The 13,724-nt window shown below is 65.5% G+C and overlaps 2 protein-coding genes across 8 annotated transcripts in view; one reads left to right on the forward strand and one right to left on the reverse strand.

Annotated features, from left to right (window-relative positions):
* BRF1 (BRF1 RNA polymerase III transcription initiation factor subunit) overlaps positions 1 to 13,724 on the reverse strand; it is a 60,644-nt gene that overhangs the window by 17,479 nt on the left and 29,441 nt on the right. The window contains exons 4-6 of one of the 7 annotated variants that reach the window (XM_042990738.1): positions 9,824 to 9,855; positions 7,157 to 7,229; positions 520 to 669 (exon numbers count right to left, since the gene is read on the reverse strand). In XM_042990738.1, the coding sequence (XP_042846672.1) occupies positions 520 to 669; positions 7,157 to 7,229; positions 9,824 to 9,855 (255 nt within the window). Of the gene's footprint in view, positions 1 to 519; positions 670 to 964; positions 1,799 to 1,823; positions 2,639 to 2,664; positions 2,766 to 2,871; positions 3,289 to 7,156; positions 7,230 to 9,823; positions 9,856 to 13,724 lie in introns of those variants that run through there. The other 6 variants (XM_042990740.1, XM_042990737.1, XM_042990741.1 and 3 more) reach the window with 6 other exon arrangements.
* BTBD6 (BTB domain containing 6) lies at positions 3,571 to 5,721 on the forward strand. The gene is made up of 4 exons (XM_042990744.1): positions 3,571 to 3,993; positions 4,091 to 4,181; positions 4,321 to 4,439; positions 4,568 to 5,721. The coding sequence occupies exons 1-4, from the start codon at positions 3,605 to 3,607 to the stop codon at positions 5,598 to 5,600; spliced, it is 1,632 nt and encodes a 543-aa protein (XP_042846678.1). The 5' UTR covers positions 3,571 to 3,604; the 3' UTR covers positions 5,601 to 5,721.

Below are 13,724 nucleotides of genomic sequence, written 5' to 3' on the forward strand. Positions count from 1 at the left end.
CCAGGTTGGTTCTCGGACAGGCCCCGAGTGGGCAGTGCACTTGGAAATCGGGCTCCGAAATGGGAAACGATCCTACTGGCAGCCGAGCGCGGGGAGGCAGGCCCGTGGCGCTCTGGACAGGTATGGAGCCGGTGGGGGCCAGGGTGGGGGCCTGCCGGGGAGGGCTCCAGACCCAGGTCCGCGTCAGGCCCCGAGACATGGAGGACAGGGTTGCGGGACTGTTTTCAGGCAGCTGCCACCTAGAGGGCAACCCAGACAGCTACCCTTTCGGGGGTCAAGGAGTCAGCCGGAGAGGCCCGGACACCCTCCGCAGTAACGACCGGGCCGCGGGGCCAGGGCAGGGCTGGCCGCGGCCTCCACGAGTCCTGCCCTGCCCCTGTGACTGAGAGTCAGTGCAGGGAGCAGCTGGCAGTCCTCGGCGGCCAGGGTCGCTGTGGAGACAGCCCGCCCACCACCCGCGTGCCCGGCCTGCAGAAGCCAGGACGCAAACCAGCACCGCGGCCAGCAAGGCCGCCACACCTGCTCCACAGAGGCCCGAGGGGCGCCGGCCAGTGTGCATCCAGTCCCTCTTCATCCTCTGCAGGAGCCTCAGGGCCGTCATGGACACCTCGTGGTTCTTCTCCCCAAACTCCAGCAGGTGGGCAAAGCGTGGGATGTACAGGCACGGGTCTGCAGCAGACACGTGGGCTCAGTGCTACTGCGTCCTGGGACGGGAGCAGGCCTCGCCCCACCGGGCCTCGAGGAACGTGCATGCTCCAGACCCGGACAGCGCACGGGAACAACACAGCACGCCGTCTCCCCATCGGGGCGGCCCTTCCCCGTCCTTCCGCCGCACAGGCTCCCCGGGGCCCCCCGCCCCTCGGCTGGGGCCGCTCACCCACGTCCCTCCCACAGCTGCTTCCCGGGGCAGGACGCTAGGCCCGTGCGGGCATCCCTCGTGCTTGTGCAGGTGCACACGCCACACCGTGCTGCTTTGTTTGGCGGGTCGTGGACTATGACTGAGACACAGCGCGTTCGTTAGCTGTTTCTTTACCGCGTTTACTCTTGTGAAACACGCTGCTCTTCTGGCTACGGGCGTGGGTACATCTCTTTAAATAACCACACGGTCCTTAGTAAGGGAGGGCTCGGAGGGACCCGGACATACGCGCCCGCGCGCACACGCTCTCCCTCGTTCGTGCCCTGCTCTAAGCTACGAGCTAGAAGACTCCCTTAGCGCCCTAGGCTTAGGACACTTCCAGCCCCCGGGGCGGGGGAGACCAAGTAACTTGACGAATTCGGTGGGCTACGGCACTGCTGTGAGTGCACAGACGGAGTGGCACAGGGTCCACGACAGAACACCAGAAACAAAACCTCCTTTGGGCAGGATCATCTGGGAAGACCTTGCTCAAGAGGGGCCGCTGCGGAGGCCTGAGGGGGCCACGGGCGAGCCAGAAAGCAGGCATGTGCGGTCAGAGGGTGGAGGAGGAGGAAGGGCAGACCGGCAAGATCCTGGGACTGGTCAGCGGCACTAGCAGGTGACCCTGGCCGTCCGCCGACCAAGCACCCTCCTTTGGGGCTCTGGCCCCATCCCTCTCCCAGCCTCCCTGCATCTGCAAGGGCCTACGTGACTGAGCTCTGATCCCTGGAAGCCCCGCGAGGGCCTACCCGCACCCCCTTTAGAAGCACCCCCTCGCATCCCCCGCCAGTCCTGGCTCACATAAAGAAACACAGAGACTGGCAGCTGGCCCTGAGGCAGTCTGGGTCCCCAAGGACTCCAAGGGCTGGAGTGACACCTCCCACACTGACCACAGGGGGGTGCTGCTGAGCAGCGGCTACTCGCCTACCTTTCCAGAGGCCCGGGGCGCTGAGCGGTCTCTGGAAAGGCGAGTCAGTGGCAACAGCTCCCTGTGTTGGGCACATGGGGCTGGACGGCTGGTGGCACTCTGGTGGCAAAGCACAACCAAGAGCCGCTGCCTGCCACCTCAGCCCAGGCCCTCCCACCATCTTCTGGCACATCTGTCTCCAATCTTTTACAAGTAGTTTTTAAGCTCAGCTTTCTACCTCAGAAATTAATCAGTGTCAAAGTTTTCACCTCTAGCTCTGATGTTCTATTGAAAACAGTTCCAAATCGTAACAGTAACATCACTTCTTCAAACGTATCTTCCCTCAGGGCGCCTGGGTGGCTCAGTCGGTTAAGCATCCCATTTCGGCTTAGGTCATGATCTCTCAGATTGTGGGTTGGAGTTCCCTGGTGGGCTTCGTACTGACAGCATGGAGCCTGCTTTGGATTCTCTGTCCCTCCCTGTCTCTGCCAGTCACTTGCTCGCTCCCCTCCCCCCAATGTGTGCACTTACTCTCACTTGCTCAAAAACGTAGGCTTAAAAATAAAATAAGATGTCTCTTCTCTCCCAGTAATACGTTTTTCAGCAACCAAATCACAAACCAAATCAAAACGGAGCCCATGGCCAAGTGTGCTGTAGCTCCCGACTGCCCAGGCACGTGGTGGGGGGTGGGGGGGAGGGTACCAGGACACCTCAACAAGTCCAGGAAAACAGACAATTTGCAGGAGAGGGTAGGTTGAACCCTCTCCCCCAGGGCCGGTGACAAAGGTTGTGCGGCGCCGCCAGCCCGGCACGGGCAGTGAAACGGGCCAAGAGGCAGACTTTACGAAGAAAAGCAGCTCACAGAAGATCACGCAGGATGGACGGGATTGGTGAGAAGCGCCAAGAGGAGACACTAAACCCACAGCGATGTGAGATTCCGCCAGATCTCCCCAACCTGAGAACGGGGGGGGGGGGGGGGGAGGGAAGGACGGAAAGAGGCGCCCCCCCCCCACCAGGGACCCCGAGAGCGGCCTCCCAGGACGGAGAGTGCGAGCTGGCAGGCACGCACACGAACAAACCGCGGAGAGTAAGGCGCAGCCTCCTAGGTAAGCCCCCAGACCCCCGCGTTTAGTTAGCAAGCAGCCCGCACTGCAGGCGGGCGGGAAACAACGGTCCACACGGACGGGTGGACGCCAGCCCACAGGGGCGCGGCGCGGGGACGGGCCCCACGCGGGAGGGACAAGGCCTGGCGCCCCCCGCCCCCGCAGCCCCGGACCCGCCTCGGGCCTCGGTGGGGGGCGGGTACGGCAAGCCGCGCCGGAGGAGAGCGGACCCCGCATCTGGGAAGGACCGGCTAGCGAGCGTCAAGCACGCACAAACCCTCAACGCAACGCAGCCGAACTCCAGCACGCGGAAAACGGAAGACCCGGGCCTGCGCACAGACACCGGCCCCCAAGCGCGGACCTTGCGCGCAGAGCCACGGCTCCCCGAGCGCTCCCGCCTGCGCCTGCGCCGCCGTCTCTGCCAGCCACAGCCCGCGGGGGCGGGACCCAGGCCGCGCGCGCGCGCGCACGCCGTCGGCGAGCGGGCGCGGCGGCTCAGGCCGCGCACGCCGTCGGCGAGGGGGCGGGGCGGAGCCGGGCCGGCGTGACGCGGCGTGACGCGGCGTGACGCGCGGGCGCCGCGGCGGCAGGGGCGAGGGTGGGCCGGACGGCGCCCCCTGCGGCCGGGCTGCGGGCTGCGGGCTGCGGGCCGGCGGGCGGGGCGGGGCGGCCCGAGGCAGCAGCGCCCGCCGCGGCCCCATGCTGCTGCCCCTGGCCTGCCTGCACGGCCGGGTGGCGCAGTGCCTCACGGCGCTCCTGGTGCTCGCAGAGCCGCCCCCCCGGCCCCGGCGCGGCGCGAGGGTGCACGGCGCGCCACCGTCGCGCGCGGAGGCCGCCCTGCCCGCGAAGATGGCCGCGGAGCTGTACCCGGCCGCCGGCGCCGCGGCCGCCACCGCCACCGCCACCGCCACGGACATCGCTAACAGCAACGCCGCCGCCGCCGCCGCCGCCGCCGCCGCCGGCAGGAAGGGCCCGCCCAGCGCCCCGCCGCCCGTCCCGCCGCCGCCCGCGCCCGCGCCGCCCGCGCCCGACAACAACAACTTGGAGAGTCCCAACTGGCAGTCCTTCCACCCGACCCTGCGCGAGAGGTGAGCCCGGGCCGCGCCCGCACCCCGCACCCCGCGCCCGCGCCCGCGCCCCGGCCCGACCCCCGAGCCCCGAGCCGTGTGCCTCTGCCCTTTGCAGGAACGCGCTGATGTTCAACAACGAGCTCATGGCTGACGTCCACTTCATCGTGGGGCCCCCGGGAGCGGCCCGCAGGGTGCCCGCCCACAAGGTTGGTAGAGGCTTGGCCCTGTAAGCCCGCAGAGGCGACTGCCCACCGCCTGAGTAGGGGCTGCCCTGTACCCCGGGTGCGGCATCCGCTGGGGGCAGGGAGGGTCCGGGGCTCAGGGCAGCTCCTGTGTCATCCACAGTACGTCCTGGCCGTTGGGAGCTCTGTCTTCTATGCCATGTTTTATGGCGATTTGGCAGAAGTTAAGTCAGAAATCCACATCCCTGACGTGGAGCCCGCAGCCTTCCTCATCTTGTTAAAGTAAGCCTGCTGCACGAGTCCGCGAGGAGGGGGTGGCTCCTTGCTGCCTGGCTGCCGCCAGCGGGCACCGTGCAGCTTCTTGGGGGCATGCCCCACGCAGCCTGTGACACGGTCCCCGCCCCACCTAGGTACATGTACAGTGACGAGATCGATCTGGAGGCCGACACGGTGCTGGCCACTCTCTATGCTGCCAAGAAGTACATCGTGCCGGCACTAGCTAAAGCCTGTGTTAATTTCCTGGAGACCAGCCTGGAAGCCAAAAACGCCTGTGTCCTGCTGTCCCAGAGCCGGCTGTTTGAGGAGCCCGAGCTGACCCAGCGCTGCTGGGAGGTCATCGATGCTCAGGCGGAGATGGCTCTGAGGTCTGAAGGCTTCTGTGAGATTGACTGGCAGACGCTGGAGATCATCGTGACGCGGGAAGCTCTCAACGCCAAGGAGGCCGTGGTCTTCGAGGCCGTCCTGAGCTGGGCGGAAGCAGAGTGCAAGAGGCAGGGCCTGCCGGCCACCCCGCGCAACAAGAGGCACGTGCTGGGGCCCGTCCTCTACCTGGTCCGGATTCCGACCATGACCCTGGAGGAGTTCGCCAACGGCGCTGCCCAGTCGGACATCCTGACGCTGGAGGAGACCCACAGCATCTTCCTGTGGTACACGGCCGCCAACAAGCCCCTCCTCAGCTTCCCGCTGACCAAGAGGAAGGGCCTGGCCCCGCAGAGGTGCCACCGTTTCCAGTCCTCCGCCTACCGCAGCAACCAGTGGCGCTACCGCGGGCGCTGTGACAGCATCCAGTTTGCCGTGGACCGGAGGGTGTTCGTGGCAGGGCTGGGCTTGTACGGCTCCAGCTCCGGGAAGGCCGAGTACGGCGTGAAGATCGAACTGAAGCGGCTGGGGGTGGTCCTGGCCCAGAACCTGACCAAGTTCGTCTCGGACGGCTCCAGCAACACCTTCTCGGTCTGGTTTGAGCACCCCGTGCAGGTGGAGCAGGACACCTTCTACACGGCCAGCGCGGTCCTGGATGGCAGCGAGCTCAGCTACTTTGGGCAGGAGGGCATGACGGAAGTGCAGTGCGGGAAGGTGACCTTCCAGTTCCAGTGCTCCTCGGACAGCACCAACGGGACCGGGGTCCAGGGTGGGCAGATCCCAGAGCTCATCTTCTACGCCTGAGGTGGCATGGGTACGCCGTGAGGGGCGCTGGGAGGGGGAGGGAGGTGCAGGAGGCCGTGCTACCCCTCCGCCCCCCGCCGACGGCCTCGCCGACGTCATTAAAGACCGTGCTTGGTTTGTACGTCTCTTGTACGCGGTCGGCTGCGGCCAGAGCGGGGACACACAGGCTGTGCTGCACAGCCACGGCCCTGCCCAGGTTTCGGAGGCCGGGCCGCCGGGCAGCCCTGGGGTTCCGAGACGGGCTTCGGGCCCCTCCCGGTGGTGCCCACGCTGCGTGCCCTGTGGGCTTCGCCGGCTCCCACCCTCACAAATTCAGAGTGGTACTACGCTTAACCCAAAACCTTCCCTTCAAAACCAAAATTGGAAGAAGCCACCTAACGTAGTCTTTCTAGCCGGGTCTCAGAGTTTCAGCAAGACAAGAGCCACCGGCAGATGAATGTCCGAGGGAGCGTTAAGCTGGGCACGCGCTTTCCCGCGTGTCTGTGAAGAGGGACTCCCTTCTAGCACACAGCAAACCCTCCCGTGCTGGTTAGGATCGAACGGCCTCCCTGGCAGGCCCCGTCTGTCCCTGAGCGTGCCCTCTGCTGGCAAGCCGGGCTGCCACCACCAGGGCGTGCTTATTGCTTTAGAAGGCTCTGGAAAAAGCTGGGTGTGTGCTTGCGTCTGTACTTCCTAGAGCGTCGTAGCCTCTCACGCAAACCCCTGCTGTGAAGCTCAGATTTGAGGGGGGTAAAGTGGGGCTCTCTGCTGGGTCCGCGCCTCCAGACCCTGAGCGCCAATCTCCTGCCTCAGGCTCAGGCAGCAGCTTCCCTGGCAGGCCCTGGATGGCCCCTGCCCAGGCGGGCTTTGGGGTCAAGCAGGCTCTTTGAGCCCCTTGTCTCTATTCTCCCAGGCCACACACTCTATTGGTGGTTGCTTTGTTTCTGGAAAAAAACCTCATCTTCGCCTCCACAGGGAGGGACCGTGTCACTGGCCACAGGAACGTGGCCTCTCGGGAGAGGGTCTGGGCTGGGAGCAGAGAGCCACAGCTGTGTGGCTACTCCGTCCAGCAGCCCTTCTGGCCTCCGGGCCTGTCCTGCAAGGCCTCTCCCGGCTTCAGAGGACCATCCCATGGGTGACCCAGCACCGCGCCCCCAGCCCGCCCTGCCCGGCCCCGCACACTGCGCCTCCTCCGTGGGCAAAATCGGGAGCAAGCCCTCCGAGTGGGCTGAAAACAGTCCTTGGTAAGGCTCCGGTGAAGGCGGAATGTGGCTAGGAAAGCGGCACTCCATCCGCAGGGGTCCTGGCCTCCCCGAGGCACCCGCCTCCAGCCCTGTTCTCACGAGGCGGGCGGGCCCCCAAGGCAGCAGCACCGCTCCCTCTCTGCGCGCTCACCCACAACCGCAGGGCGCTCTGGTCTTATACCGGGGGTAACCCCCAGGCCGTGGGGTTCCGGGCTGCCCTCGGACAGGGTTGCTTCCTACCTGGCGGAGCTGCTGTGCCCGCACGTGACCGCCTCCCGTCCGAGCACGCCCCCCACCCGCCCCCCGCCGCCCCCCCCGCCGGCCCCGCCATACCTATTGCTGGTGCGTTGATGCAGAGCTCTCTCGCCAGGAGGAGGAAGGTCTTCCCCAGCACGTAAACGTTCACCTGTCACGAAAAAACCACTACCGAGATTAGCAATTTAGGAAACGTTTGCTTTCTTCTCTTAAAATATGCACTTCGTCGTTGAGTCCGCAGAGCCCTGGTAAGGCTCCCTGCCAGCCCCCATGAGCCCACGGCAGCCCAGGGCCCTGCTTCCCAGTCCCAGGCAGCTTTCCAGGCCCCACCACCGTCTCAGCAGTGGCGATTTGCTGAGGAAAAAAGCTGCCTGAGAGACAGTTAGCAAAGCGGAAGCACGCGGAGTGCAAGGTGTGTCATTCAGAGTGGCGTGCGCCCGCACGTTCGGGGCCTGCTGGCCACGGCATGCCGTGCTCCCAACGGGCCCGGGAGCCATGGCCTCGGCCCCTCGCCGGGAGCAGCTCAGTCGTGGCCGTGGGTCTCCGCAGATCTCGGCGACACGCCGCCCACTCCCACCTCGAGTCCAAATCCGCTGTGGAGCCCAGCACCTGACCAACCGCAGCACCCAGTCATGTACTCCTGGACACGACCCTCCAGTGCGGCCGGGCCTCGGCCGCCCTGAGAGCCTGCCCCGTGCTGGCCTGGGCACCTTGTGGGAGGGGGGCCTCTGAGGGGTGCCTGACCACAGGCATGGAAGAAGCCGGTCCGCTCGGGTGGGGTGCAGAATTGGGAAAAGCTCAGGCTTGGTGCCCTCCCGCCCCTCCCCTGGGACTCTCAGGCCTCAGTATCCTGGCCCTGGCCCTCTGTCTCTGGTCTCCCCAGGGAGTTTGTCTGCCTAATCAAGCCTGGCCTATGAAGGCCCGGATGAGGGCCCTTTCGCCGGTGCCCAAGGGGACACCAGAAAAGGCCTCTCAGGCAGCACAGGCAGGTGCCTGCGGCCGTCCGGGAGCGCTAAGGGATGGCACAAAGCCCCCTCAGAGGACGTGGAAGGTGCCAGCTTGGGCAGACCTGCACTTCCCATCCAGGCCTCCTCCTGGGAGAAGCCCCCCTTCGCAGGGCTGGCGGCTCACGGAGCGTGCCTTCCGAAGGGATTCAGCCCTCAGCCTGCCCACGCGTGCCGCGTCTCCGCGTGTCCGTGTGTGCGGACGTTCTATGAGTGCCCCAGCCTTTGCCGGGCTCCCCCAAGTTCCTGCAACTTGACCCTCCCGACTTCAGGCCCGTCTGAGAGTGGAGCTCAGCGTCCCCCTCACCGTCTCCTCCCACCGCAGCACCCGCCGGTCCCCCTTCACGCCTCCCACCCTGCCTGTGTCCCGAGCAGATGAAGATCTGCAGGAAACAGTCCTCTGAACAGACTTCAAATGGAAAGTCAAATTGTTGAAAGGCCACACCCGCACAACACACACGGTTATTGCCACAGACGCTAACGTGCACCAGCACGCACTAGGAGCTCTGAGGTGTTTGTAGCTTGTCTCTGTGAAGGCGGCCGGTACAGCCGGGCATGGCTAGCCAGCACCCCCCATCCTGTCCACCTGGCAGATGGGCTCTCCGCCCAGACGGCCCTGAGTGCTCCTGTACCAGCCACGCCTGAGCGGGGGCCGAGCCCGGGGAGAAAGGTCCACTCGGCGAGCGTTCACACAAGAACGGATGGGAGGACCCGTGTCAGCCCCCCGCAGCCAGAGCCCCAGGCGAGACCCTCACCCGACACGCTGCCCCACACCCACAGACAAGCACACAAACACGTCCTGTGTGTGCTGCGCCCGTCCCGGCCCCAGGGAGACCCCGCTGATGGGAAGGGACGCGGCCCAGAGCCTGGGGCCGGCTCTGCCCAGGTCCCCCCACACCCACCCAGCAGGCTGGCCCAGGGGCCCGAGGCACACCCCTCCATCTCGGGCAATAAAAGCTCACAGTAAATTGTGTGGGTTCAGCCGGCCGGCGCAGCGGCTGCCCCCGGGGCCTTGGTCCAGCCCGGAGGAGCAAGAACACGCACCCCTTCTGTCTGGCCCTGTGCTGGTTTCCCATATCCAACGGTGCGAAGCAAGAAACCGCCAGAACACCACCCTGACCCATCCAGGCTTTGCCTAAGGGCTTCTGAGCATCTGCCCTACACCAGACGCACTCCGTCCTTTGTGGGAAGTCCCGGGACGGAACCGGCCCGTGAGGCCACACCCCCCGCCCCCCGCCCCCTTGGTACCGCATGTGCAGTGTTCCATTTCCACGATCCCAACAGATGACTGTTAGCTCGGCCAGAGCATCTCAGAGGACTCCTGAGAGACGCCATTTACGAGGACAGCTAGGACAGCGACCACGTAGGTGGCATGTGGTTTTCGTGAAAGCCCAGCCTCGTCAGCACTGGGGGGCCCTGCGGCCCAGGTGCACCGGGACCCGACCACGCTTTCCGCGCAGGCGTGGAATCCATGATCGCCCCGCACACACCCTCACACCGTGGACACGTCTGTGCCGTGACACCCCCCCCCCCCCGTTTTAAAGAATCTCCCTTGTCTCGGACCAAGTACACCTGGGTCTTCCCACTGGTTCTGAGGCCGAGGCCGCCCGGCTCCCAGGACCACAGTGTGACCCGTGTTTACTGCCCCCTCCCAGCTCTTGAACAGACCACACCCTGGCGCATCCTGTGCCCCAGTCCCAGCCTCCCTTGGGAAAAGGGCTCAGGAAGGAAACCAGTCTACCTGGAGCAGATCACTGAGGTCGAGGAGCATGTCTGTGGCAGGAGTCAAGGAACACGTGCACTCAAGCCATGGACCCCCCGTTACCCGACAGCCTCCCAGAGGCACCGACCATACACCCGGCCACCGGACCTCGTCGTGAATCTAAGCTCGGCATGGATCGAGAGGAGTGAGGCATCGGGGCTGCTCACGGAGACCTCTGTGAACCGCTCCCAGGACAGGGGGAGAGGGGCCGTGAATGCAGTCCTCACAGGCCCACCCCCCCGTGTGGCACAGCCCAGAAGCGCGTGACGACGCTCGGTCTGTCCCCCGAGCACCTACTGACGGCCACCCAGGCACTACGTGTGGCCTCTGCCCCACGACTCGTGGCTCCTGGGGAACAGACACGTGGACAGAGGGCCACCCGCCCTTGGTGGCTGGCAGGCACCTCCAGAGTGCCGGTGCTTGAGGGGACAGCTGTGGAGACTCTGGCACGGGACCTGTGCTCACTCTCAGCAGGCGATTAAAGAGTCACCAGATTATGTCCTAAGTGATGAAACTCAGCTGGACACGTACACAAAAACACAAAACACAAGCCACCGAGTAGGGCGGCTCGTCAAGAGAAGAGAAACTCCATGTCACTCACGGGTCTGCTGTGGCTCTGAGAAGGTGAGGACGAGAAATCCCCACGTGCTGAGTCAGAGCCCAGACCAGGCATCGGGAGGGTAACCCCGGGCCCAACACATCAAGAAGAAAGGGCTCCCCGAGGCCACAGCTTTGCACAAGGTCCCAGACATCCCGCCCCCACCTTTAAGGTCCTTGACTAAAAGGCACCGGGTTTCTCAGTCTCTGAAGGCACACCCTTAAGCGGGATACACCAGGGAAGGCCGGGAGCAAAGAAGGCCGGGGAGGAAGGGAGAGGAAAGGAAGTCGAGCTACAGGAGGGAGCGGTGACCCGTGGCACCAAAAAGGACACAAGAAATGAGCCGAGCCAAGAGGCGGGAACCACAGGACTCCGGGTCCGTGACGGTCGGAAAAGGCAAAGCCCCGGAGACGGTGCAGGCGTGGGAGGTTGCCCGGGTGGGGGAGGGGCGCACAGGTGGAGCACAGGGGCCGTCCGGGGCGGCGAAGCCACCGCATGTGACGTTCCCGGTCGCGGACACGCGGCACTGACCGCACACCTGTCAGAGCCACGGAAGGCACCGCAGCACGTGACGGGAGCGAGCCCTGGTGTCAGGCGCGGGCCTGCGGTAAGGACGACGTGACGCTGGGCCGTCAGCCGTGACTTTCGCAGGTGTCTACGCACTAACGCAGGTGTTGACAGGGAAATGCAGGGGTGGGGGGGGAGGGGACAGAGGCGCACGGGGGACTCTGCACAATTTTTCCTTAACCTACAACTGCTCTGAAAAACGAAATCTATTACAAAGTAATAACAAAACAAAGGCAAAAAGAGGAGTGAAAGTTTTGAACAGACACTTCACAGGGAGAAGCCAAGAGCCAATAAGCACACGAGAAAGACCTCGCAAGAGAAAGGCGAACAAAGTGCCCCCCCACAGCACCCAACGCCGGCCTCACGCGCTCTGCGGGCTGGGGCGCAGCGGGACGGCCCGATGGCGGGAGGCCGGCCGGCTTCCTCTAAGGCTGACCCCGCGCCCGCCTCCGGCCGGCTCCTCCCGGCGAGGCTCTCGCTCACGGCATGCGGATGCGCATCCACACAGGGCTTCGTACAAACGGCCAGAAGAGCCCAGACGACCGCCCCCGGCAGAGCCGTGGCGGGGCGGGCGCTCCCACACGGAGCGTGTGCCACAGCGCAGGCCCACAAGCTCGCCTAGCGACAGAACCCTTACAGAAGAGGCCTTCCCTTCACCCGACGTCTGGAACAAGCCGAATCAGCCCGTGAGAATCCTCAGTGGGTGCCTCGGGGGCGGCGGGGGGCGGGGGGGGGCCTGACCAGAAGGGACCAGGTTGCCCTGCATCCTGCTGCAGAGACGTACGTCTGTCAAAACCCCCGAGCGTTTTGTTTTATGCCAATCTCCCCTCCGAGGGAAAAAAAGAAACACGGACAAACACGGAGATCCGGTCGGTCAATGACTTGGCAGCCGAAGGGCGCGTGGGGGCAGGCGGGCGTCTGCACCTCCCTCTGCCGTGGGCCGAGCAGCGCGATCCCCGCAGCAGACCCTGGGGGAGTGTGTGTGTTTCAAACAGGAGACTGGACTCCAGGCGCAGCCAAGGAGGCGCGGCTGCTCTCCTCGTGACACCGGAGGAGACGCGCACGCGCGGCCGGTGCTCGCCGGCCGGGCAGCAAGGACCGCGGGGACAACGTGCTTCCCCACACGGGCGCCCACGCTGTCCTCGTGAGTGCCCTCGGGGCCCGGCCCAGAGCAGGTCGCCCGGCTGAGGCGCACGTGGGGATGTGCCGTGGCTCTGGAAAGTCTCATCTGGCCGGCCAGCGGGCCTGTGTCTGCACGCCCGCGGGGCGGCGCCCCCCACCTTCCTGGCACAGGGGCACCAGCCCCCCTTCGCGGGTGCTGGAATCATAAAAGGTCAGCAGACCTTCCCGGTGGCCTGGAGCCCGGCGGCCTCCCCTGGTCCCTGACATGCTCTGCTAGGTGGCACTTGCGCTCAGGGAGCACCAGCTTGGGGTGTCGGCCTGCGAAGAGATGTGCGAACACAAACACTGTCCGCACGGACCAAAACGCCGGCGCTCCCGTGGCCCCACAGAGGATTCTGAGGACGTGTACAGAGGGCTCCAGTGCCACGGTGGGGCGGCCCACGCTGGGCCAGCAACGCCCCGGCGTCCGGATCCACCATGAGAGGGACAGGGGACCACCTGGCTGGCGTGCGCGGTGCCGGAAGAACGATCAGATGAGGCTCGATTTACACGCAGACCCGTTTTCAGTAAGTGGGAAAGTTTACAGAGATTTAATGACGGCAGAGCAAACAGTTAAAAGACCATGACGTTTGTCTACACGGCCTCAGGTGGGAGTGTTTCCTCAGGGCGCCCAAAGAGAGACGAGGAAAATGGCATCAGCATGCGGGCCAACGGGAGGTGTGAGCACGTGCACAGACACCGCGCTTCCAGCTCACGGTGGCGGGAACGGTCGGGGCAGCAGAGCTCCCAACCGGCACCGCAGCTCCCGGGCCCCGGCGGGGACAGACGGGGGGGGGGGGGGGGGGTGCCGGGGACAGCGGCGCCCTCCGCACCAGGAGCAGACGCGTCTGCCCCACGGAGGCCGGCCTGCCCGGCACGCACCCCCTGTCCCCCCGTCCACCCACACCCCCTTCTGCAGGGTGGCTCTGGCCCTGACTGATCTCTCCCCAGGCGATTATTTATGAGCCCGACACACTCCTGCTTAGACAGGAGCTCACAGCCACGCCCCACGAAGGACAAGGGCCACCAGGAACACCCAACACCCCGTCCACTGAAGAGTTGTGCCTGGTAAAGACGGAAGTGCCCTGCAGGGCTCTGAGCGCCCGGTCCCCGCACGCCGACCCTGCTCCCCCCGCACTGAGCCTGAGGCTGAGGCGTCCTGTGGTGGGCGCTCCCTTATGTACACGACTCCTCAAATAATTGACACGGGCAGTCATCGTCACTCTGCAGGACCTTCCCACACTCTGGAGGTGCCCGCAGCCCACCCTCCCAGCTCCACGCCACGGCCTGTGCCAGCTGCCTGCCCGGAAGAGGTGCGGGAAGGGCCCAGGGCCGGATTCCAGGCCGGCCCTGCCCCCCCAAGTGCCAGGGAGGTGCAGAGCTCAGGCCCGCGCCCCAGCCCGCCCCGGCCCCGGCCAAAGGTCTCGGCTCCCTCCCCAACCATGCTGAGATGGTCTATCCCGCGCTGGCAGCTCCTGGTTCAAGCACACCTGTATGTGCCCAGGGCTCAGGCTCAGCGAGGGGCTGAGCAGCACAGGCCCCGGACGCGGTCTG

Source organism: Panthera tigris, chromosome B3 (genome assembly GCF_018350195.1).
Source record: "Panthera tigris isolate Pti1 chromosome B3, P.tigris_Pti1_mat1.1, whole genome shotgun sequence".
Lineage (NCBI taxonomy): Eukaryota > Metazoa > Chordata > Mammalia > Carnivora > Felidae > Panthera > Panthera tigris.

What these genes read in the sequence shown, in the direction of transcription:
- BTBD6 (XM_042990744.1), top strand. Translation starts at nt 3,605, where the DNA reads ATGCTGCTGCCCCTGGCCTGCCTGCACGGCCGGGTGGCGCAGTGCCTC. An exon ending in CACCCGACCCTGCGCGAGAG is followed by an intron (nt 3,994 to 4,090) that starts GTGAGCCCGGGC and finishes TGCCCTTTGCAG; the next exon opens with GAACGCGCTGATGTTCAACA. An exon ending in GCAGGGTGCCCGCCCACAAG is followed by an intron (nt 4,182 to 4,320) that starts GTTGGTAGAGGC and finishes TGTCATCCACAG; the next exon opens with TACGTCCTGGCCGTTGGGAG.